We start from the raw sequence: 27,128 nt of genomic DNA, 5'->3' as shown, positions 1-27,128 counted from the left end.
AAGAAAGAGGAGAAGCTAGCAGTGCGAGTATACATACTACTACAGCAGTGATAACAGCCTAAGTAAAACACAAGCCTAAAATGTCCGCCGCGGGTTTTCTTAGAAGGATTTGCAACAGATTACTCACTGATTGCAAGACGCGGGAATAAAACTACGATCGTCTGTAACGCAAGCGTAACACGAGTCGCCCACTAATACCGCAATGACAACTTAGATGAACGACAAGACGACAGAGCAAAAATCATCCCCGCTGCAGCGCCGAGTAAGGGGAGGAGAGAAGGTGGGCAGTTACAGTGCTGGCAGCACTGTAGTAGGAGAGCACGACGAGATGCACCCTGCTGCGCGGAGAAGAGAGAGAGAGAGGAGGGAGACGAAGAGAGAGAAGAAGGACATGACGAGAACAGAGAGACGAGAGAGTGAGAGAGAGAGGAGGAGAGGGAAGAGAGATGAGCAGAATGAGAGATCGAGAGAAAGGATGAGAGAAGACCGAGCATAAGAGAGACGAGAGAGAGAAGAGAGAGAGAGAGAGAGATGAGGGAGGAGCGAGAGAGCGCGCGTCTGTCTGCTCGCGTGAGAACAAGAGAACGTGCAGACGCACAAAAATCCGAAAAAGAAAAAAACGACGGTTGGAATAACGGCATCCTACGAACGTGCCGCCGTAGTGAATTATTATGTACGCCCGACTACACGGAAACGAGAACGGTACCGGCCAGCACTCAGCAATTTCAAATTTGAATGCGTTTTGGAGCAGGAAATTAGCAAAAAGAGCAAGCAGTCGTCATCCGTCGTTGCGGGTGCGCGCACAGAGACAGCTGGAATGCTAGCTTAATTACGGCAATCACCTATACTAGGAGGAAAATGCTATAGAACGTGCTCACGCACGGCTTAATTAAAATAGTTTTAATTTCATCGTATAATAATGATCAGCGATCATATTTCCACCTGAAGCCAGTTTATAATTAACAATCTAATTTTGAGCACTGGGGTGTCATCTAGAACTAGGTAGATTAAATTTCGCGATAGATAGGGAGAGGTGGAGAGATAGTTTTCCACGCAGAGATAGCATGCAGACAGATCGAGAAGCGTGCATATTGTGATGATTATTTACTCGTGTTATTACTACGCAGCATTAGCGGCGAATACACACGAATTTAATCATTTAAATTGCCTGGAAATTCTCTTAGGCTCTACATATTATTTCGGGTCTTTTGCCTTGACATGATTAGTGTACGTACAAGGATTATGCCGTCTATCAAGATGACAGCTGTGTTTAAGTTATGCCACAGACACTCGTCACAGTCTCGCAGGAAGTGACACACTTAAGTCACGGCTGCATACCTGATAACAATAGGGCGTGCTGCACACGCATGCACGCACGCACGCACACGCACACGTACACACGCACGCACGCACGCACCGCACGCCACCGCACGCACGCACACGCACACGTAAGACACGATGCGCACGCACACAAACACACGTACGCACGCACGCACACAAACACACACGCACGAACACGCACACGCACACTCGCACACACAAACGTACGCGTACACCCACACTCTAAAAATAATTAAGTTAACTTAGACAGTCAGATACAAGGCGACATACTTACGACACAACAAATTCACAAACATGGAACTAATGGCAACTTAAACTTAAGGTCCACGTCAAAAACTAGGTTATCTCATTCGCTCTAAAATATGTTACGTTAAAGTATAGTATTTTTTCTCACGTTCTAACATCTAAACTAGTGTTCTCTCGTTCATCTACAGTGTTCTCCTTCCAACATCTAAATAGTGTTTTCTCACGCTTCAACATCTAAACTAGTGTTTTTCTCACGTTCAACATCTAAACTAGTGTTTTTCTCACGTTCAACATCTAAACTAGTGTTTCTCTCACGTTCAACATCTAAACTAGTGTTTTTCTTCTCCGTGATTCTAGCCAGAAGACGATCGCTACACACTACCTTCTCGATGCGTTCGTGAAGATCGCGGGACTTCTGCAGCATTTCAAACCTCCTTTCCAGGTGGCGCTCGAGAGAGTGTCGCATGCAGCGCAGCTCGGCGCACTTGGGTCGTATGCTGTCGACGGCATAGTGGTCGTTCTGTATGAGATACTCCCCGCCGCTCTCCAACTTCTCCGCCTTCTGCAACGTCTCCTGCGCGACAGACAGACAGACAGAAGAGGACGTCGTTAACAAATACGTTATCAGATGTATAATTGGGAGACTTTGCATCATCGCGAACGCTTCCGCGCGATTTCGGAGCTTTCTTCTTAGCTCCCTTCCTTCTCCGAGCTTCCTTCGGAGGTTTTCTTCTCGCTGGCACACGCGCCCGCTGGACGAGAATAACTGCATTTGCTTCCGTCGAATTTCCGTTCTCGGTCAGTGGTACCCTGGCATCTTTCCCCCCGGTCTCTGAAGGAGGCGTGTGGCAGAGAAATCCCGCATAAAGAACGTACGGAGCAAAGCTCTGTACAGTAGCGGTTTCAGCTACACGCACGAGTCGCTATGATGAGGAAGGGGGATATCATCAGAGAAGGGTCATATCATCGGGAAAGTAGGATATCATCAGGGAAAAATGATTATCCTCGAGGAAGGAGGATATCATTGGGAGAAAGGGGGATATTTTCCGGAAGCTATATAGTAGCAACTTCAGCTACACACACGAGAGACGCTAGTATCTCCAGTAAACCGCCCTCACATCATGCAGGAAGGCGGATATCCTCGGTGGAGGGGGTATTACCGAGGAAAGGGGATATCTTCTGTAAAAGGGGATATCAACGGGGAAAGGGGGATATTCTCGGTGAAGGGGATATTACCGAGAAAAACTGGAAAAGGGGGTATTAACGGGGAAAGGGGGATATTCTCGGTGAAGGAGGCATTAGCCGCATTACCGAGGAAAAGTGGAAAAGGGGGTATCAACGGGGAAAAAGGGTATAGCCTTGGTGACGGTGGTATCACCGTATACGAGGGATATCAACTGACGGGGAACAGCGGCATATTCTCGGGGAATTAGGGGCATATATCCTCAGGAAAGAGAGATATCGTCAGGGAAAAATGATATCATCGGAGAAAGCGGATATCATCAGGGAAATTGTGATATGCTCGGGGTAAAGAGAACACCTTGGGGAACGGCGGATATCCTTGGTGAAAGATGATATCATATAAAATTGGGATATAAATAGGAAAAGGGAACATCAATGGGAAAAAGGATATCTTCAGGGAAGAGTGATATTATCGGGAAAGCGGGATATGATCAGGGAGAAGTAAATATTCTCGAGGAAGGAGGTTATTATTGGGGGGATATATTGGGGAATATGATGGGAAAGAGGGATATTTTAGGGGGGAATAGGGGTCAGGAAATTCGGCAGCGAGGGAATTGCGCGAGAAACCTTCAGAAGACGCGTGTATTGCAACCACCATCGCAAAATTCAACAAGATCAACTGCCCAACGAAGATATAACAATACCTACCACAGCACTAGCTCCAAGAAACGGCCCAGCACTAGAAGACCGTCAGTCACACAGTAGCGTTGGGTTTGTGCATCACTAGCACGTAGCCGCACATACACACACACAAGCACACGCAACCCTGCCGAGTCCCTACCTCGCACGCAACTACCCTCTTTCGCTAATCGCCTGCATATACTAGCTTAGGCACCCGTCGCCTACACACACACACACGGCTATGCTTGGCGAGCAGCTAATTTTACCAGCGGTTCAAGCGCCTACAAGCTATGAATTCCGCGCATGTCCCGCCGTTCTAGTTTTCATAACTTCGCGTGCAGCGGCGGCCGCACTCGGCGCGAACCGGACACCGTGTTGTCACAACATCGCTGTTATTGTTTACACCGCCCACCTCCGCCCGCCGCTCCGGATGCTGGAATTTGGGAGAGGGTAGCAGGAGGGAACAGTGCACCCGCACGAAGTGACCAGCCAGCGTGATGTCTCGTAGAGACAGGCGGTGATGTTATTAGAGTGCTCAGTATGTAAGCACGCCGGGGTGGCGAGGACGCGCGCGCGCGGGGACGTCCCCCACTACTGTGTTGACTCGCGCCGTATCTGTTGCATGATCTGTCGAACATTAACCTATGCTCAACAGCGATCCAATTATCCGCTGGATTCTTATTATACCGATGAAATGAGCATTAACGTACTGAATTGCTCGGAGCTAGACGCAGTGGAATTTGCATACACTAGGATAATGCAGTCATGCATGTAGCTGAGAAGAGACCAATGACCTAATCGCCCCCTAAAGACATTTATCGGATCACATCACTACAGCTGTCCGGGTTTGCAGCTCGGTAGATGCTATGCGTTAAGAATGCACATTCAAACAACGATGCCGCGAAGGAAGAGGATGGAAAAATGCATGCATAATTTTAAAAAAAGGCGAAGAAGAATACCGCGAATGGTGAAACAGTCTAACATAAAGGTGAAAAGGGTGAAAAGTGGTGTAGAAATACACGTATTACTAGTTCTTGATATAATCTCTTTCATGGACGCTAAACTAAAAAGTACGCGGGCAATTACACGAGGTGAATAAAATAAAGAGAACATTAACCCGATGAGAGTATAACCGATCGAACTCGAAATCAGCTTCAAAGTTTGCCCGCGCACGAGTTTCACCACAGGAAACCTATAGCCTGGCGAGCAGCTAGCGGCCATCATTCATAATTAAAATAAACCCGCGTATGTAAACACAATTACTCTGAAAGCTCAGCACACACGAAACAAGCTCTCGCGTGTACTAGTGCCAGCCGTTCCCTTTACAGCCGAGGGAAAGTACGACAGCCATCATCAATATTGAACATATACATGCGTGATGGTTCTATAGTGCAGGCAGCAAGTAATGTTGTCGTTGCTCGTAAACCGCCTGCTACCGTAGTCTCTCCCACTCGCTAATGAACATATCAGTATCTGTTCTAATTTCCTTCGTATAACCTGCTATAATTTTAGCTTAATCGCTGATCGTCTTTTATCGCTGAGCTTTGATTTTACTTGTATGGAGTCTCAGGTTTTCGTTCTTGTACATTCGTTCTGATGTCTATTTGAAACATTAAACAAGAAAAAAATCATAGTGAAAATAAGAAGAATAAGAAGAACAAGCATAAGAATACGAAGAAAGTGAGAAAATAAGAGAAAGATCATGTAAAAACTCATGTATTCTGTCACGTATTTCAGAAAATCAGTCGAAGAATGTCACGAAGAGATGCACCTTAAATAGTCAGAGACATTGCATTTTGATGGTGGATTTCCATAGGTGTCACACCTACATACCAAAAGATGATTCAGAATTTTAGCAATGAAATAATAACCTTACATTTCAACTTTGAAACATCATAAAAAAATCACAATTCTGCGCTTGCAATTTTCCATTGCACATTTCAACCTTAACCTGGGGGAATAGCCCCTGTTACGCACGAATCACTAGTTCGTTAGAATGTTTTCGTTCGGTATATCCTACGATCGAACATGCTTCGGGGCAGACATCCAGGTACTTCGCAACGTTTGCTTCGGAAATTAACCCTTAACTAGATTTTCGTGACCATTTAAAATCAGTGGACAAAACATCGCCTCGCGTCTCGTCTCTGCTTGCATCGATCCAGCTCAGCCGAGGGCGACGCTTCGTTTTCCAAATGCTTGCCAATTGCGTTAATGCCCCCAGCGCCTCAAATATAATCTGCCAGGCATCCTTCAAATAAGGTGCAGCCCTCCCCCCACTCACACAGCCGATGGGAATCATGCCTCGCTAATCCCGACGTTCGCAAAAACCTGAACGAGCTAAACGCTGCAAAGACATGCGGAATTCACAAACATCGATAGTTTGCAGCAACACTAGAGCAGATAGCCCGCAGGAATATCACAGAACACGAGCAGAGACTTCAAACCAGTTTACCAGTATCGGCACCCTTACTCTCCCTATGTAACCACTCACTCTACTAAATGCCTCCCTTACTAGTTACGCACCTTAACTCTACCTATGTAACCACTCGCTCTACCACAAGCCTCCCTTACCAGTATATCGGCACTCTAACTCTACCTATGTAACCACTCACTCTATCACAAGCCTCCCTTACTAGTATCGGCACCTTAACTCTACCTATATGTAACCACTCACTCTACCAAATGCCTCCCTTACTAGTATCGGCACTCTAACTCCACCTATGTAGCCACTCACTCTACAAGCCTCCCTTACCAGTATATCGGCGCCCTAACTCTACTTATGTAGGCACTCGCTCTACAAGCCTCCCTTACCAGTATATCGGCACTCTAACTCTACCTATATGTAACCACTCGCTCTATCACAAGCCTCACGAGCAGAGCAAAGGTTATACATAGGTGGAGCTAGAGTGCCCTGAGAAATCAACAGATGCTATGAGATGCAGTTATTTCTGGTTACTGTCGAACTTCAGCAGGTGTTGCGGTGATGCGGACAAGATGGCTTCGCATCTGCTCGACTTTTCAAAACGCCATTGATGAATTTTTTCACGAAAGGGTTTTAAGTGAATTACCACGGCATGCCCGGGTCGACCTTCAAGTGAAGCTTGAGCTTCCAGAATAACCAAACACCGGAAGTCGTCTTGGACGGCGAAAATTTACTCCCTTTTTCCCCGCGCTATACATATCAACGACCCATATTCACAACTCCACTTCATTGACTCTTCAACCCATGTTCACAACTCCACTGTCATAATTATTGCTTTTGAACGCCTGTTATATCACAGACGTAATGTTCAGACGATGCCGCAAAATGGCAGGAAGGCAGTCAATGACTATAAGAGAAGGATCAAGAGCTAATAATACCTCTTTATTGTTATAATTTAATATTACCTCTGTATTATTAGCTCTTGATAGGATGAAACTCTGCCGATGGAATGCATGCCCCGAATATATGTGTGAGTGACAGCGTTCACTAACAGGGCGTGTTCCATGAGAATGGTCGTAATTTTCACCACTCGCTGAACCACCCCGCGCTCCAACGTCAACACTGCCTACGTCAACACTGTCTAATATCTTGCCGCTTCTTTTGACATCCTGACGCCCTGAAAGATGCAGGTTTCTAACACCCGAAATCTCCGTGCGACTGTGCAGCCGCTGTCCAAAATTGTGGTTGACATGTAACAGATGGCATAGATTGATCCATTCTCACTGAATAGAAGTTAACTCGCTGCCCGATTTCATCACATAGTTAAACACAATAAATCGATTTTGTGGTGTAAAGGCACCGAACCCGCCTTAGCATAATAGGGAAGAGTATGAAGGGACGGACGCCTGTCTCTGCATATAAGAGCCTGATACTCTAGTACTCTTATAAAAAAGAAGAAGACGAAGAAGAAGAAAAAGAGAAAGAAGAAGACGAAGAAGAAGAAAAAGAGAAAGAAGACTACGATGAAGAAAAATCCGACAATGACGACTATGACGACGACGACGACTACAACGCATGTCTCTTATTTTGCGAATATAAAGAAGACGAAGAAGAAGAAGAAGACAAATATATCGTAGAAGCAGAAGCAGAAGAAGAAGACGAAGAAGAAGAAAAAGAGAAATATGTAGTAGAAGCAGAAGAAGAAGAAAAAGACGAAGAAAAAGACGAAAATAAAAAATCTGTAGAAGAAACAGAAGAAAAAGAAAAAGATATGTAGTAGAAGCAGCAGAAAGCACCGCAAGTATCGCACACAACCAGCCTAGAAAGGTTCGCAAAAAACGAACTGAATGTTAGAACACCCCGGCGGCTTGCACGCAAAGCACACGCACGTCGCCTGACAGACGCAGACGCGCTCACGCCACTAAAAATCCGATTCCGTCTCGTACGGAGCAAATCCGCGCGAATCGCCGCTAACGTGATCACCGTATTTGTTCTCGCATTGGCTCGCTTCCATTCATATATGCCAATTACAGATTATGATGCACACCATCAATACTGACTACATAGCAGAAACGCGATCGCTTTACAGCCAATTAGACACGCGACAGCCCGACGTCTGCGGACTGAGAGAGAGAGAGACGATCGACTGCGCGTGCTTGTTCGTCCGCGCCTTCATTCGATAACAACAGCCGGCAGCGCAATACTTTTCGTCGACGAGTCCTATTTTGCTCACTGTTTGTTTGTATTCCGTGGGGCATGCAACCACTCGCTCGAGTAGCTGGGTATAGCGAGGAGTGGGGTGCGCGCGCGAAATGCGATATATCGCGGGAATGCGGGACCTCAGCTATATAGTATGTGCGGCGAGCTAGATGCGCTGTATTCGCTATGAGGCCAGACCGTGGTGACGCTGAAGCTACTGTAAGCGAGTGGACTGAAACTAGCAGCGGGTCTGCTAATTGACAATGCGGCAATACGCAAATTTACTCATCTGGGTATTAGCCGGGGATTCATGGTCGGAAAGAATGACGATGTAGCGATGATATATATATATATATATATATATATATATATTTATGCGTGTGTACGCGTGCGTCTGTGCGTGCATGCGCGTGTTTGTGTATACGAAACTCATGCATGCACTCAACGCAAAACTTAATGAACGATCTACACAAGATAACGCAGTATATGTATAGACGTTAGTCTGGATTTGGATGAACTTATGGAAGTGTTAGTCTCGTAGTCTGGTCGGGACAGGAGGCACAAAATATGCGGAGTACCTTAACGTTGGCTTCTAGCTTCTTGAGGTCAGTCAGCAGCTCGTCGCAGCACATGACCGATACGCCCGTGTCCGTCATAGTGGTCAGTCCCGCCTCGGCCTTCACCAACTGTCCAGAGAGCTGCACGGAAAGAAAAACAAACGCCGGTGTCACTATACTACACGCATCGCCCGCCACACGTTTGCCTTTACATCCTAGTATATGGAATTACACGCGTACATACCTACACATATATGGAATTCCAAGTATAGAATTCCATATATGGCATTAAATATATTACTACATATATGGAACAACATATACCTACGTATAGCGATGAGTAACCACGCGTTTAACTGCATTTAACTTACGTGTAAATTCAACGCAAATCTACGGTTACTTTTACTTGTAACTACGAGGTGTGACTACATATGTGGCCATAACTGAATGTAGAATTACGTACGCCTACACGCGTAACTACGTGCAACTGCTTAACTACGTGTATACAACTACGTGCAACTAGCTAGCCGAATCTATATTCATCTACTGGGAACTACGTACACGTGCCTCATCACCGTTACCATCGCAAAGACAGTTTAACGAATTAATTAATAAACTAAGAAAATCGTGTAGGCAAGAAGATGGGAAAGATATGGCGGCTTTTAACCGTAGCAGACAAACAGTGTGTGCGCGCGTACGCGGTCTCCTGTTATCCAAACCAGTTGCTCCACTTGAACTACATAGCTCAGAAGTGGCACCCTACACCAACTAACGCGAAAGACGGCAATCGGTCGTCGGAGAAAAAAATGCGAAAAAATGCTGCCGCGGGGGGTCCATGCTTACGACAGACAATCGTATGACCGTACTGGCGGGGTTAGGATTGTTATATAAGCTGTTGTATGGAGTAGTAGTAGTATTGTATGCGGGTCATACCTGGTGTCGTGCATGCTGCTGCAGCTTGTGTCCGTGCAGATAGAATACAGAATTTACTGTTATCAACATCTGACTTGAATATACGCAATTACGCAGAGATTTAAAAAAAACAACGATCGATTCTTGTGAAAAAAGTTCAATAAGATTGAATCGGCACGTTTGGTAAGATTTTCGTATTAAAAATTCATTTGCGATAGATATTCACAGATCTGGTTTCTAGTTTATAATATTAAAGAATGGATATGGCAAATAAATTATTGAGTTGTAATATGCCTACATAATATACATGTTTTCATATGTTTCGTGACATCAATTTGAAATTTTGGAGTAATAAAAATTAATCGGCGAAACAGCCAAGCTTCTAAAATACCATTTTCATTGAGGATGAATTTTCTAAGGGACAAATTACAACTGACTTACTATATTTAATATCTTATTATAAAACCGCATTAGGGTTGAACTAATACACCGAACACTTCAAATCTGCTAGTAATTATGACACAGTTGTGTCTTTTGCTACATGCCTCAATTCTCATTACACTATATGTATATACAGCATGTTGTACAGCATTGCCCAATATGACACAACCCTATACGCGTTAGTATCAACCAAAATTATAGAAAATCTTTATAAGTATACTCCCATCTCATGCACATTATTGCACCATGTCTTCCTCTCGCAAGATTTCATCAAAGTGTAATGTAACTGTTCATCAGAAGGGTACTTTAAGACCATGCATGCATGCATAAGATAGCAAAATTGACCCTTTACATCAAAGACACTGTCATGCGAAAAATGTGTACATGAACTAAGATAATGAGGCACGTCGAATAAGAGTATACACACACACACACACACACACACACACACACACACGCACGCACGCACGCACGCACGCACGCACGCACGCACGCACGCACACGCACACACACATATATAGTGGATTTCTCTGCTTTGCCTCTGGTACTGGCCACTCATCATTTACCCTCCTACTATGACAGACTGTGTTAACCATGAATGCATATAAATGAAACTGATCAGGAACTTTGGCTGCCACATACGGCTCTTATAAAACGGAGCACACGCACGCGCGCGCACGAATGCATGGACGCATGGACGCACGCTCGCACGCACGCTCGTACGCACGCACGCACGTATGTACGTATACATGCAATCTACGTACTTTTGTTGTAAGATCTTACAGCCAGCGTACTGACAGTTATATCCAACTTGAATAACATCAGCATACATCTAAAACCTGTTACCATATTCTCTTCTGCCCTCCCAACCCTGAGATCCGTAAAGCAAAGTCGACGAAGATAATGAAAATGCGCACCTTTCAAACCCATTCCGCGCAATATGTAACGTTTGCGATATTAATATTAATTTTGCCATGAAGGTATTACGAGCTTAACAAGTTCAAACATGACATGTGCTGTAGTAAAAGTGACTTAGTTTACACAGTTTTCCCGAACAAACAAAACGCAGGGCCCACACGAATAATCTGTCAAAATGTCTGGCACGAGTTCAATCAAATGAAAGTTCTCTTCATCATAATAATACAAATGCCACGGATGTCATTAAAACATGTAAATTTTGATTAATCTTTTCATACATTCATCCGTGTAACCGATGACAGGCTCAAGGTTTAGCGATTGCAGCGCGACCGCTATCAGCGAAACATAAATCATTCGTTGAATTCTAAATTATTTACCCACTTTCCGTTCATCATCTCTATTCTCTGGCGCTGCAATATATTCACGATGAACAAGCTGGGCGAAATAGAAACGTTCTGCACGATTTCCTGCGCGGTGACTCGATCGGCGATTCCACACAATAATGCAGTAACCAGCTCCAACCGCACACACGCATGTTTTTATTATTTGTGGGCGCCCTAGACTTCACCTCATCACACATTAACCTGAGTGCTTCTGCACATTTATCGATTATATAACTGTTTTACATTCAGCTCGACCTGCGGTTTCCGTGTTTCGTGCTCTACCGCGTAACGATACGCTTAAGTGCTGTACTTTGTGCAGATTTGTACTACAACAACAGTCATCCTAAGTGCTGTATTTTGTATATATTTGTACTACAATAGCAGGCACCCTAAGTGCTGTATTTTGTACATATTTGTACAAACAACAACAGGCACCCCCGGTGTTTGTGTACGCATGACACCAAGGTTTCTACATAGCTTACGCATATACTAGGGGCCTACATCAAGTTCCCTCCATAGCGTTTACACACCACACTAGGATCCCGTCCATACCATGTACACACCACGCCAATGCTTCTTACATACCATAATGACGTCTCTGCTGGAAAGTTTGCAATGAATAGCAGGGACAGATTCCTCGGAAGACATTATTCACCATACTGAAGGGCCCAATAACCCCTGACATAATATCAGGAGTCTATCAATATTGATAGACTCCTGATAATATTATATTAGATAATATTAGAGATAATGAAGATAATAGAATATTAAAGATAAAAAATATTTGAGATAATAGAGATAATATTACGACCCACAATGAAGGTCGTAATATTATCTCTAATGCCATTGCCATGTAGCAGTAATTACTACACCCAAAGTTCTTCCCATTTAGCAGTATTTAACACACTAAAGTCTTGAATGTGGCACTATTTACCTCACTAAGTATCCATGCGGTCGAGCAGTATTTAATGAACCTACTGCACCTACAAAGGGGCCAGAATATTTACCCCACGGGCCCTCAATCCTCGTAGGTTAAACGTAATATGTTGTGACACATGACTGTGAGTCACACATCAGGCCTCCCCCATTGCACGTAGGCCCTGCTCTTTGGTGCACGTCAGCCCTTCCCACTGTTATAGGTCCCCGCTTTTTGTAAGCCAGCTTCTCCCCTTGTTATAGGTCCACTCCTCTCTGTTTTGTAAGTCTGCCCCTAACTCTGTTGTAAGTCAACCCCTCTCTGTGTTGTAAGTCAGCCCCTAACTCTGTTGTAAGTCAACCCCTCTCTGTGTTGTAAGTCAGCCCCTCTGTGTTGTAAGTTAGCCCTTGACTCTGTTGTAAGTCTGCCACTGCCTGCTGTTGTAAGTCTGCCCCCTCTGTTGTAAGTCCACCCCTCCCTCTGTTATAAGCCAGCACCTATACCTCTGTTATGTCTGTCCCTCCCTCTATTGTACTCTGTTTCTCTCCTTCTTAAATGCCAGCCTTTCCCCTTCTTGTAAGCCCCCCTCTCCCTATAGTATGTCAGCCCATCCCCCATTGTACTTTGGTACTCTCCCTATACTGAGACAGTTCCTCTTACGTTTTACATTGCCCCCCCCCCACCCCTACTGTAAGACGGCCCCTCCCCTGGTGTAAATCTACTCTCCCCTATCGTAAGTCCCACCCCTCCCCCATCCTCATTGTGTGTTGACGCCTACCACGTTAGCCCCTCCATCTCGTGCTGTATACGTACCACTCGGAACTCCTGCTCAAACTTCCTCAGCTGCAGGCACTGTTGCAGCTTCAGCTCGTGCTTCTGCCAGAAGCTGTCAAACACCCTCTCTGTCTCCTCCAGCTGCACCAGCAACCTGCCAGGAACACGGGGAAGGCGTTAGCGACGCTAGAGCGACTATAGACGTCCAGTACACTCTACGACGTCGCATACATCAACGCCATAGCGTGCACGAGGTTTCGCAATCGCGATCGCATTCTCTTACTGGAAAAACTTGTCATTTGTTGCCATTCTAAAACAAACGTTCATTATAGATTGCTTCAATTATAGCAGGGAAGTGACTCGCGAATTTTGTTAAATCTCATTTTCCTGATTTTAGTCATGAATTTTTCATGAATGTTGATTTGCAATTCATAATGCAGATTTTTGTGTGTGGAATTAATACACAGGTTCGGTTAAAGTATCACTGCATCGCACAGTTCTCATGATACATCACGCCATTTACATGCGGCTGAGCACACAGCACAGTAATCTAAGGAGCACTGATGAATCACGTAATGTCATTCCAGAAGCAATGAAAGCTCGCTCGCCTAGCGATCAGATAAGATACACAGGCAGCAGAGAAGATGAAGATGAGTGCAGTGCTATCAGTTACCTATCCAGAGCAGCTATGTTAGTCAACTTGTCTGGGTACGAGCCGCGTCCGTCTCCCTGCGACAAAGGCCGCCGTAGACACTTCAACAAGGTTTCCCCGTGTCTCATAGCACTCGTCAGGTCGTCCTTAATGTCATCCCGTTGGTTACCCTGTGCCAGCAGCAACGCCTGAAAAGCACACAGCCACGCAGCGCGTTCGATTCGTCATTTGATTCGTCACAGCCACGTTGTATTGTCTGACGAGTCGGCTGTGGTACTAATTAACACCGTGTTAGAGATAATAGGTCCGAATAATTAGAACAACATATCTCATTGTTACGCAACCACTCACAGCATCTGTGTAATTAGTCATCAAAGCCATTCTGAACAGATTGGAGATGAGATTAGGTGAGGTGAATTTCTCCCGGAAACAGACGTAGACCTTCTGCAGCTATAGTGATTGAACGTGTTGGTAATCTAAGTATGAAACGCGAGGGAATACTGAGGGAGTCCGATGATCTTTAATAATTCATGGTCGAAATTATATGACCTTCTGCACGATGAGCAATTGCCTACACATTTTGAAGCTCTCTTCAGGAGACTAGTGACTCCGCCGAGTTGGTGTAAACTGAAGCTAGCCGACGTAAAACTGCAGGTTCAAGAAATCTCACGACGCGAAGGATCGCGCTCGATTTTTATTACTCTCATTTGATTATCAGAGTCATCGTACGTTAATTTTTAAACAGTACACGCATGGTAAAATATAGAATGAATCTAATAACTTCCGATTTGCTCCCTGACAATTTGCTATAATGGTTTCCCGAATGCAAAGTTTTAGGAGGGTTATCGAATCACCACAAAATGTTGATTGGAAACACTTATTAACTTGTTATGGGTTCTTAAACATCACCTACACTATGTTGCAACTTTGGGCGAACATGCGACGTATATATATGATATATATGCCATGCTACGCCATCATCACAACCATGCTATATCACACCATTGGTGTCACGTATGCCGTCCATTCCACATTAATTTAGCGAATCTATTTCTTGTAGTTTGCCGGAATATTTATCAGTCTACTATACTGGCAGTAGATAGCATGCATCTGTATATGTTACAGACGCATACATGTTCTTCTGTGGATGTTATTCTATCCCAGCCAGAGCAGGACTAGCTAGTGTAGACCCTCCCCAGGGAAGTACCACAGCTGCAAGAAGTGCCCCGGACAGAGACAGGCTACCACAGGGAGGCGACCTCTAAACCCACACTCATTAGAGCTTCCTTTCTTTTCGCTTTTCGAGACCTCAAAAGAGCCGTTGTTGCTGCATACAGACGTGAATGCTGCCGAGACAGCAGAGCGCCTCCCTTTCCAAGATGGCCGCAAATTTAGACGCACCCAAACTAAAATAAAAGAATAAAAAATAATAAAAAATAAAAGAAGGTCGCCGACCGACAGCGGCTATAGTTTATACCTCTGTCGACTCGACATCGTTCGGAAGTTCCGTCTCCGTCAGCTTGTTCGCGAGCTCTCGCAGCGAGTGAGAGATGATCTGCGTGTTCGCCGAAAACTTCTCAATTGCCTGGAAAACGCAAATAAAACCCGCAGGTCGCGGTCAGTTATAGAAAGCTATAGAGAGCGATGGAGAATCTCCGCGCAATCATTACCGCACGCGCGCCGAGGCGATGGCCGTGGAATCATTACTGCACGACTGGGATCATTACAGGTAAACAGACCTGTTGTCACCACACACCGATGATTGACATTCGCACGCTCAGCGCAGGTGTGACCAAGAACGATCGTCTATTTGCGATCGAAAGGTATGCGTGCCAAAATATCGATGTGATTCGGGATATATAGACATCCAATCTGGGCATATGTAGGACAATTTTTGTGATGGCAGTGTGTGATTTTCAGCATTGCTGCAGCATATAGTGCTTCTATAGAAATCTATACTGGGACACTATAATATATATACACACACACACACATACGCATATATATATATATATATATATATATATATATATATATATATATTATATACATGCAAATATCTATATGTATATAATTATATATTGTTATTAATTGTTAGTTTTTAATTATTGTTAATAATGAAAGTTGCACTTTATCATGGAAACACGTACAGATCGGTGCTCTATCCAAACATTGTGGTTGTAAATGATGTAACCTCCCAAGTCTTCGGTTAGCTGATCTCGGTCCACATAGTCCTGCAGTTCCTCAATGCTAGTGCACATAATCACCTGCACGTGTTTAGAACAAGTCTGGTATGAGTAAGTATGCAATCAAGAGCTATACCTCTACCTACGTGGTATATACAGAGCTATAGAGCAACCTCGTAAGTACTATTAGCTAGTGTTCTACTAGAGAACTACAACCCTATTCACCCGTCAGGCAGTTTCGTCCATGGAACTGTTTCGTCCGTGAAGCATTATTACGAACTACAAAATAGTATATAGTAGTTCTATAGACACTTTTACGCTATGTTTTAACAAACAGTCAACCAATTTTGAGTTTTCTTTGAGTGCCTAAACCGGCCTACCGAACACTCATTTGGTTTCTGAAGTCAGATTTCATTTTCACATTTCATCTGTCTTCTGTAAACTGTGTGTATAAAGGTCAGTCAGCTATGTCTATCGAAATTGCATCGCTTTTTAAATTCAGATGAATTTGCCTAAAACCTCTCGCGTTTTCTAGAAATGAACGGGTAGGCCTACAGACGTTTCCTTTCAGCCCATGAGCAAACAGTCGAGATCTTGCACGATAGAGTACAGTTGCTGCATGCATGTGCACTTTCTTAGAACGCGTACAACCACAGATTTGAATTTGATCTATTCAGAAACTCGGTTTTTCTGTCCGCGTGCGCATTTTTATTGGAGAGAAATTGCTCAGTCCTAAATAGATTAAATATTCTATGGTGCCACAATAAAAATACGTTATAGCGATACATTCAATCTTTTCGTGAGCCAATCTCAGTCTCTGGGGAGCTGGCATTTTCGTTGGCACACGTTGCACTGTAGCCACTGACTGCAAGCGTGGCGCCATTTCACTGTATAGCACGATAAAGTTGTTTGCCTGCCAATTTACGTTTCTTTGAACAAAGATTCAATAATGGCATGCAGGGGCGTGTTCCAGGGGGTCCGCCCCCCCCCCCTGCTCGCGCAGAAAACGCATCTGAGGCAACGGTCACGGACTGAACGCAAGCGGTCTAATTTCAAAATATTTCTGGGGGAGTCCCCCCCCCCTTCGCGTGCTCGCAACTTTGGGTTACGGTTAGACCCCCCCCCCCGCAGGGGCGGATTCAGACCGTATTTGCCGTATTGGGAAATACGGTCTAGACTTCAAAGTGCCCTTCGAAATTTTGCGCTAAAAAATACAGTTCTAAAACAATTTGATGGAATTTGCCTATATTCTTTATTTGTTTTCTTTTTCTTCTGATTCATTGACAGGACGAAAATCAAGAAGGAAATCAAAATTTTACATGGTAACAAAACTAGCTTTGATATCTGAAAAAGAAGGGAAGTGCTTGAATCATTCTGCATTAATTGCTGGTATGCAAAGCGCAGGCAAAATGAAGCAGAAATAAAATTCCATATGGTTTTTAGCTATTGCTGCTTGACTAAATGTGTGCTCAAACGGTGCTCATTTTTGTGCCCAGGGACCCTTGAAATTTTGAAATTTCCTGGGGGAGGCTCCCCAGACCCCCCGCCATGTGCTTCCGCGCCTAACGGCGCCCACTGTGGGGTGGTGTGCCCTTTTTGAGGGATGTGCCCTTAAAATCTGGAAAAATACTGTCTAGCTTCAGCCCTGGATCCGCCCCTGCCCTGGTACAAATCCTGTACACGCCCCTGGCATGTGCCAGCAGTCTTCTGCCGGGTGATCAAACAGACCTGCCCTCCCTATAATTACGCCCCGCTGTTGTTCTAAATAGCGCAACGATGTCTATCAGCCTGCAGAAAACCACGTCTTTCCATCGCTCGGTGAAGGTTACCAGCTATTTGAGCACGCGATCGTTATCATTAAACTTCCATGCGCTCAGCCGCCTAATGTTCTGCAAATGACCAAAAAATTGCGCAGAGCCCGCGTACTCAATTTCACCAGAAGTTTGTTTGTTTTTTCGCTCGCCGTGGCCGGCCCTCGAACAGTAAGCGAAATGGTGCGTGGAGATTCTGTCGTGAAAACGCCTCAAATTCGTCAGTCTAGCACGAACGTACATTTTTATAGCACCATGCTCACAGCCTGGTTTCACACTGAAGCTTCTTGATGCATATATCGAACGGCACCGGAGTGTAAATATTTTCACACGGCATCAATCCAGCGATTTTCTCTCGCACAATTTCCCCCCACTTTTCGCAGCCGGCGGCTCTGGCAAAACCAGAATGTCATTCACGTGGTCGGCTTTGGTTGTTGCAAACAATCGGAATTTGTAGCGTGTGGCGCGATTACACGTATTAAGGTGATTTGGTAGTAAGGTGATTAAGTACTAACGCGAGGTTTGATGCAAGGTGTGTCGGTAATTTGTTTTCTCCACAACTGCTCTATACTGTGAGTGCAAAAAGTCTCCGAATTAGAAACCAATTATTTGAAATATTGATTTTCAGCTGGCACTTAATTGCCATGAAAGTATTTATACAAAGGCACGCTTGAATGCGCGTACGCACACACGCACAACTTGCACGCACACACGCGTACACAGAAAACACGGACATAACCCGGCATTATATTTACGTATACTACATTTCATTAGCATAAATATACTACTAACCGCAATGGCACCCAGCTATAACCGCGTATACTAACCCGGAATTTGTACTCGTCCTTCACAAACTTGTATCCCACTTCCGAGATGGCCTTCTGGAAGAATCCTGCAGGCCGGACGACAAACACGAGCTGGATGAGTCCCGGAAAAAACATCTGCATAGACAGACAAAAGCAACAGTCAGAGGGACAGTCTACGCCAGCACTCGTACACTCGACACAGGCTCCAGCGCGGTCTTAGTCTGGTCCCCTGCTCGTTCGTTCGCACAAACACACGCAACTGCCAAGCATTACCGTGTTTTTGAAATGTTAGAAAATGGCATTCTTTAGAGGAGACTGCGCGTAAAGGCCCCCGCACAAGGTGAGATTCGTGCCGAGCACGGAGCGTGAGTTTCGTGCTCAGCAGGAATCTCACACCACCGCACAAGGTGAGATTCGTGCCGAGCACGGAGCGTGAGTTTCGTGCTCAGCAGGAATCTCACACCACCGCACACGGTGAGTTTTCAGCCTCGCGGGACCAAAATTATCAAACACGACAGATATTTGCCTCGCCGCCTCGCGAGACCGAAAACTCACATAAATCGACCCCACACACGATGAGATTCGTGCTGAGCACGTGCTGAATCTTACGTTCTGTGCTCAGCACGAATCTTACCGTGTGCGGGGACCTTAACGACAGCGTATGCATGGTTGATGCTCGGAGCTGGACAGCAATGGCGGTTGGCGATCGCGTAAAATGTACGTCCATTATCAAGCTAGCACTTTATATGGCCTATACAGCTGCTCGTTACGACTGCGTGGTAAACTCGGGATAATTGGACGAGCGAATTTACTGCAGCGACACTGTGGTTAGCGCTCAGAGCCGAATACCTAAGAGGTTGCGGATGTGTGTCCACGTCGTGCGTCTGAAAGTTACGACCCATTATCAAGCTTGTACTTTATATCACCTATCTGGCACTATAGGGCTCCAGGGAAAGCCTGGGGATAATTATCCTGCACTCAATCTCTGCCTGCTAGTACACTGGTGAAATTCAGATAACATTCACTTCTATGAGGCGATGGGTCAAGAAAGGCTTAACTTTTATTCCTCAACTAAACTCTCGGTTGTAAAAAAAATGCAAAGCTGCAGAGGAGGGATTAGGCAAATTCGGAAAGGCTATTCAGCCAAAAGCATTGTCTGCATAAAAGCAGTGGGGTACATCGATTGGTAGACGATTCAGCAGCCATGCATGTAGCAATCTTCAGTAGACTCTGTCAATCTCCTGTTCTCTAAAAAATTTAATAATAAAACACATTAAGAAATATTGAATGACAGCGCTCTTCTAAAGAAAAAGCCGGATACCTATAGTTGAATTCGAAATCTGAAATGGCATTTCTATGTAAGAACGCGATTCTGGCTTCACTATGAGGATGAGGCAGCAGCCGATGACAAAATCTTTCATGCCCGACTTCGGTGTTCAACGAACTACTACAGTGCCGGGGGGACACATTCGCTGTAAGAAATATCCTCTTGGCAAAAAACTGGGTCACGGAGATTGAATTTTGCCACCGTTCACGGAGTTACGACGTGCCAACCCACAATGCAGCTAATATTTATCCATGCGTGGGGGACCATCAAGTAATGCGTGCATTTATAACTGCTTGTAAGGAAGCTGTGATCAATGACACAGACGACGTGAGGGTAAAGCAACTTTGCGTTTCCCAATAGGCTCTAATTAGGATTGGCACTGGCATGATTATTTAAACGTCTGTGATTGATGAAGCCGCTCCAACTGACTTCAAGATACAGCAGCTCAGGATGGCGAAGGCGAGGTGTGAACGACTAGCAAGAGAGACAGTTGTTGATGCACATCACGGTCATTTTCGTTTTATAAAAAAAACAGGTAGAATGCAGTCTGAAATTGTCTTCAAATTTCATTCAAGACTGCGCTTGTAATTCTGCACACCACATCGGGAGAATTCTCGCCGGCTCTCTGGATACAACACATTGATTTGAAATGTCTCGCGCACATCTGGCGAGACATTATCAGTTTTTTTTTGCGGTCTATGAAACATCAATAGACTCGGTCTATTTCCTTTTCATCTTTGAAACCTGCCACGGTCATCAAAGAGCAGCTGTGTGCATAGGGCAAGCATTTGACCTGAATGATCAATTATGCATCAATCACCATGCCCACGTTCTACTTCACGCTAGGGGAAAATGATGCATAGCCAAGTACGAGCAGCCACGTAGAAGCCCTACCGATATCTTGAGCAGCGCCGCCCGCACTGCACTCCACTTGTCATTCCTTCTGTCAATGACCAAGACGAATCCCAAGTCTGCATCTTGCACTCTAGCAACAGAATATAATAATGCGTCATCATCTATAGCAGATATTACCGATAGAATAGATTAGTAGATTTCATCATTATTATCAGTTTTGTTTCCATCGGCTGCACAGGTAACAACACGTTTTCGCTAAATTCTTTGCGCACATCCATTTTGTAACCTACTGTATGAAATGTTACTTTAGTTATGGTATATGCAGGATACACACGTATGCAGAGACTCACACACGCGCGCAAGTTGTGATCTTGAATGCACCGCAATTATTTTTTTTACCATACCTGAGTGATCTGTCGTTTGCCAGCATACAACAAAAAGACAATGAAAGTCATTTTTTCTCTCAGTGTTTATATGCCACAGTAAACAGTGTGTATGCAGTATCACATATCCCACCCGCCCATTGACCAGAGACTTAACCCAGTACGATATGTACTCCAAATACGAGTGAGAACATGACTGACATTGATACATCTTTTGTAGACAGTATAGGAGCCGTACTTACGTGCAGACGCTGGTGAGATACGTCACTAACTTCTGGTAGTCTGCCTCAGAGATATTGCAGAAGTTCTGCACGTCCGGAAACGTAATGATCGGCGATCCATTGCGCGCTTTTCCACCTGGAAGGCGAGGCGATGAATTGTAAATTAATGACTTTTGCCTGATGAGCTTCCAAACTACCACCATGTTGGTTGCGAGGTACAGGTGTGGAGTTATCCACGTTTGTTTCCATTCTATTTATAGCTTTAAGTCTGATTATTATAGCAGACAGTCTGCATAATGTATAACCTGCATGTCGTTATGTGGAAACGTAATTATATATATAATATTTATAACATTTTAAAATTTAATGCAATTTTGTATTAACCATTTTATATCGAATACTTCTAGGAACACAGAATTAAATTTTTTTGTAATAAAAATATGCCTGCCTAAACGTAACATGTAGTGGCGAAGTTAATTAGTTCCTCTACTTTGTCCTAATGCTAAGCTTCATGATTTTGATATTCGACTATGCATAAAATTAGCCCAATGAGTTAGGCAGACACACTGATAATTATATAATAAATATTTGACATGATATATATATATAGTCGCATGAGTATAATCTTGATCTGCAGCAATATATATGCTTATATATGCTGTTATCTGATGGCATTTAAACCGCACAAACTTGCCATGATGAAAATATATTATGTTAATGTAAATGAAGGCATGTTATGAAATAATAATGAATTCTAATTCTCCAGGGAAAAAACGATTACATCGGGACAGTCTGCCCTTCTGCGGCAGCTAGCAATATAAATATCACGTCCTCCTGGAGTTCCTTCTCAAACGAGAGCAAACTAAGATGGAACTCTACAGTATAGTGATGAGGCAGAAAGAGTGTTGCTCGTTTCATTTGTGCATGAACACACACGTAGCCTCATATAAAAATGCGCATATGCTCATGGCAAATAAGATTCGCTCGTTTCATGTGTGATCAATAGCAGGAACACACATGTATATGCTCACATAAGAATAATTATGTTCATGCCAAATTATATTCGCGAAATACGATAAGGCACAAACAGCTCTGCTGCGCAGAGCCTCGTTTCTCTCTCTCTCTCTCTCTCTCTCTCTCTCTCCCCGCATACTAACAGTGTCTTGCTCCGAACCCTGGCGGAGACCGCGCGAACTACGTGTCCCGCCCACTGCCACTCGTCGAAGTCTTAATATTTGTACGCCGGATCACTGTTACGTTCTTGCCACCTACACCACGTTCTCTCGCCCACTCTAATCCATTAACCGCGCCAGCAGAGGTGGAGTAGGGGTAGGGGCATCATTACACGGGTCGGCAGGCTCTGCGCTTGCACAAAGGCGATTTGTTTCTTTAATTTCGCCTGAGCCGTTGAATCATCATCGCGGTGCTAGCGCTTCTCTACGATGATTGTCTCCGACGATGACATACTATCGGCGGGGCCACATCAAGCTTCTTTACGTCGATAGATGTGGAGCCACTATATCGGCGTTAAGCCTTTTTCTCTTCGCAGAAACTAATCCTACCGAAAAAATATTACACAAGAACGAGCGCGTTTCGCCGACTGATGTTTCAACATGGCGCTGCTGCCCGCGGATGGTTGAATTCCCATCATGGCGGGTTTGCGCTGTCAGCAGAGAATATCTTCCCTGTGCTGATAATCGCCACGGCCCAGAAGAAAGCATGGTGTTGCTGTGTCTGTGAAGGTGGCACTGATGTTTAACGAGATCCGTCCTTCTGAACTGCCGCAGCAGCAGACATTCCGAACCCAACACACGCTATCACCCGACGCGGGACAAAAAATGGCCGTCTTGTTTTCAAACACGCCAGTTTCCCGTCTAAAGCGATTAGCAAGCATCCGCCGGATTACTTCTTCACAGAGGAACTCGTATGACCGCCGCGGGGGGAGGGTGAGAGAGTAGACACAGGATGTGTTAACTCTGCTCTCGCACCACACAACCTCCAATTACTTAACAGCGATGCATTTGTCTTGGTGACGCTTGCACTAATTTCCCCCGTGTTTCAATTTACAGGCAACGTTGTGTGTTCGGTTGCTATAGGGTCTCAGTGGGAACCACATGTCACAGTTACGCACACGAGGAAACGCTATACATATATATACAGGAAAGAAGAGAATATAGAGGATAGAATATAGATCTCTATATTATACACTCCTATGAATGTGTGTGTGTAAGCTGCACGCAATGCCTGGCGTTTGTGAGTGTGTATTCAAGAGCATCTGTGGGTGACGCGCGCGAATGTGTGTGTGTGTGTGTGTGTGCGTGCGTGCGTGCGTGCGTGTGTGTATGTGGGTGTGTGCGTGTGGTGATGTAGTAATAAGCGTTGGAAATAAGAAAAAAAATGTGTGGAGTGGTTGTCCTCAACAAAATTTGGTTGTCCTGAATGTTAAATACTATTAACTTTGTGGGAGGGGTTCTATACAACTGCCTCTTGGTTCCCTCCTTTTTCCCTAAGATGAGGGCAAGCAATGGCAGATCACATGATTTGCTGGGTCATGTGACCAAGAAAAATATTCAAAAATTGCGGCCGTAAGCGGTGAACATGAAAATACTGGTTGTCCACAGCACAACCACCTGGAAGATGTTGGTTGTCCTGCATGATTTTTGGTTGTCCGGGACAACAGGATCACCACTATTTCCAACGCTGAGTATGCGTGGATGTCCCCCGTGCGTGACTGCACGACGATAGGTGAGGATCTAGGCGTACGCGTGCGTTGCGTGTTTATCTTTACTTATGCATGTCAGTTTACACGCCCGACAGCGCATTCCGTGAATAAATCGCAATCTGTCTAATGTAGAATGCTAACAACTACTGCTAACAGCACATCTAAGCCATGACGTTGGAATGGCTTCAAAACTGACGCCACGGTATGCAATTGGCATTACTAGCAGAGGGATCCTGCACAGGCCACAGCAACGCGATGGCGTGAGATGTTACACAGTCCGTGTAGCTACCGGCGCGTAGCTGTAAAACTGCATAAATTGATACTGACACTGTGGCAACCTCATCACTATTTCATCTTTACTCCGTACACGCCGTCACTACGCGACGGACGCCGCCACGCTGTGTTTTTGAATGAGTGCCGGCATCCGTGAAGCCATCTGACTAATGTAAGGGGTTCGTGAAACCCTGCCTATGACTCAGCTGTCGCCTCCCGGCCGCCTGTCCATCACTCTTTCATTTTTCACACTCTTCTCTTCGCTTTCTCTCTCTCTCTCTCTCTCTCTATTGCTGCCTGCCTGCCTTTCTGCCTGCCCTCTCCTCCTCTTCACCTGTCCGTATTTCACCACCTCCCTCTATGTGTCTTCTTCCCTCACTCCCTCTCCTCTCTCTCTCTCTCGCTCTCTCTCTCTCTCTCTCTCTCTCTCTCTTCTCTTCCCATTCTCCCGCGCGCGCCAAATCACCGCGGCGACCTCATTATTTGCTACGATTCCCGCCCGAATTCGTTGCGTGTCGCATCGCATGATCGTCACGAGGCGAGCAGACGACATTCAGTGCGGCTCCCGCGAGGCGTACTGATCAATACTAACGCGGTAATACAGAACGGCAGGGGCGACCGCCACGGAGGCACCCCATAGCGGAAAGGAGAGAGGAGCCACATATCAGGAAGGAGAGAGGAGCCCTATCGCAGGAAGGAGAGAGGAGCTCATAGTATCAATGGGTGAGGGACTCCCGAGCAAGAAAGCGAGGGCCTCATAGGAGGAAGAAAAGAGGCGCTCCCGAGCGGATAAGAGGGGCGTTCCATAGGACGGGGAAAAAGCTGGAGAAGGGCGCCCCTCAGCGGAAAGGAGAGAGGCGTCCCGTGGCAGGAGGGACTGAGGCGCCCTATAGAAGGAAGGAAACAACAACAACAACAACAACAATAATAATAATAATAACAACCACCATAACAACAACAGCAGCAGCAGCAATAATAACAACAACAACAACAACAACAACAACAACAACAACCGACAAACAACCGACAAACAACCACGAACAACAAAGGCGTAAGACAGTCACGCTGGTTTACGCTGCTAACGTAACCCCCTCCTCACCCCACCCCTGCAAGTGACACAGCCTCCCGCCTTACAGTTACAGTGCTACTCAGTGTCCCGCCCTGCGGCAAGTCCCCGTGTCTGGCCAACAGGATTCGCGCATGCGCCGTCGTCGCACGCGCGCACGCAGACGAACGCATGATGAGAACAAAAGCCGAATCTACTCATTACTTCTACTAACGAAACGAAACTCTGTCTGAGCACGGTAAAACACCCCCAAACACACCCGCTCCCGCATGACAAAACCACAACGAGGCTTATAGGATAGTAGATAAAACCCACTCGAAATTCGAAACGTGTGCGCACGCGTCCTTGTTGTAGTTGGGAATCTGCAGAGACCAGACAAAACTACGTTGAGTGCAAACGAGTTTCCACTAGTTTGGAATCTACGGGAAGGATGAAAACAACTTGGAGCTCAAACGTTGTACTCCCCACTGTAGTTTAGAATCTACAAACAGGAGACGAAAATTGTAATTCGTCCGTCCTATAGTTTATAATCTACGAAGAGCGAAACTACCCAGAATTTAAACGTGTCCCAGCTGTAATATAGAATTTGAAATATTAATCAGTGGCGAATCGAGGAGCGGGGTGAAAAATAGGCGGGGGGAAATTTTTGAAAATGTAGATAGCAGGAGATGGTGTTTGAGGCACTTTTGAGTACATGTACAGCCTTCATTCTGACTACGACAATTCTCTTTTTAGTAGAACAATTCTTGCGCTTGCAGCGCGGCATTGATTGATGTACGGGGGGGGGGCATTATTGAATATGTAGGGGGTGACCACCGCTGGGATGAGGGCGACAGCCAAAACTCTTTCTTGGAATTGTGAAAAAAGCTGCAAACGGGTTATAACCTGCTTTGCCACTCAATTACATAATTTAACCATTAATTTTATCATTAGTTCAACAGAAGGGGTGGCTAGCCACCCAATCCCCCCCTCCCCTGAATCCGCCACTGATTAATAATCTACAAAGGGGAAACAAAACCGCCTCGAATGCAAACGTGTCTCCACTATAGTTTAGAATCTATTGAAAGGAAACAAAACACCTTGGAACTCAAACGTGTCCCCAATGTAGTTTAGAAGCTACGGAAAGAAAAGCACTTGTAATCCGATCATGTCCCCGCTGTCGCTGTAGGCAAGAAACTAAAAAGAGAAGGCGAAACTACTCAAATTTCGAACGCTGTAGTTTAGTAGAATATTAAGTTGAATGTAGTAATAGTAGAAATAATTTTTACTGTAAAGTGTATGTAGTAGTAATTTAGTAGAATGTAGTTAGTTAGAATATCACGCAAACAACAGTACGACGATTTCCTGACATTACTATGAACGCCGTTAGTGAAGATAGCTCTTCAGGGTGTGATGATCGCACGCAGAAACCAACTCGCACTTTTCAACTCGACTATAAAGATCTACAGAATGTCTGCCACGTAGTCTACAGACACGAAGGGAAAGAAGAGGGGGTCTCTCTCTCTCTCTCTCTCTCTCTCTCTCTTTCTCTCTCTCTCTAGCTCTTGCTTTCACTCCTCCCCTTTCTTCCACCCTGTTCCTCTATCCAAGGCCTCCAGCTCTCTCTCTCTCTCTCTCTCTCTCTCTCTCTCTCTCTCTCTCTCTCTCTCTCTCTCTCTCTTTCTCTCTCTCTCGTGCGCTCCCCTATCTCTCTCCTCTCTCTCTCTCTCTCTATCTCTCGTGCGCTCCCCTATCTCTCTCTCTCTCTCTCTCTCTTTTTTTTTCTCTCTCCTCTCTCTCTCTCTCTCTCGTGCGCTCCCCTATCTCTCTCCTCTCTCTCTCTCTCTCTCTCTCTCTCTCTCTCTCTCTCTCTCT

General features: G+C 45.2%; 1 protein-coding gene across 5 annotated transcripts in view; it reads right to left on the bottom strand.

The window, feature by feature from the left end:
• The window catches only part of LOC106821195 (guanine nucleotide exchange factor DBS-like), a 108,775-nt gene that overhangs the window by 17,174 nt on the left and 64,473 nt on the right, over positions 1-27,128 (bottom strand). For 4 of the 5 annotated variants that reach the window (XM_014825891.1, XM_014825893.1, XM_014825895.1 and 1 more), the window contains exons 3-12: positions 21,235-21,349; positions 21,014-21,022; positions 20,649-20,739; positions 18,449-18,562; positions 15,775-15,891; positions 15,102-15,209; positions 13,646-13,812; positions 13,012-13,126; positions 8,650-8,769; positions 1,970-2,161 (exon numbers count right to left, since the gene is read on the bottom strand). In XM_014825891.1, coding sequence (XP_014681377.1) covers positions 1,970-2,161; positions 8,650-8,769; positions 13,012-13,126; positions 13,646-13,812; positions 15,102-15,209; positions 15,775-15,891; positions 18,449-18,562; positions 20,649-20,739; positions 21,014-21,022; positions 21,235-21,349 — 1,148 coding nt within the window. The remainder of the gene's footprint in view (positions 1-1,969; positions 2,162-8,649; positions 8,770-13,011; positions 13,127-13,645; positions 13,813-15,101; positions 15,210-15,774; positions 15,892-18,448; positions 18,563-20,648; positions 20,740-21,013; positions 21,023-21,234; positions 21,350-27,128) is intronic. The other variant, XM_014825892.1, reaches the window with a different exon arrangement.

Source organism: Priapulus caudatus, unplaced genomic scaffold (assembly GCF_000485595.1).
Source record: "Priapulus caudatus unplaced genomic scaffold, Priapulus_caudatus-5.0.1 Scaffold63, whole genome shotgun sequence".
Classification (NCBI taxonomy): Eukaryota; Metazoa; Priapulida; class Priapulimorpha; order Priapulimorphida; family Priapulidae; genus Priapulus; species Priapulus caudatus.
The sequence above is the reverse complement of the archived record's forward strand: the minus strand, read 5'-3'. Positions and strand labels throughout refer to the sequence as shown.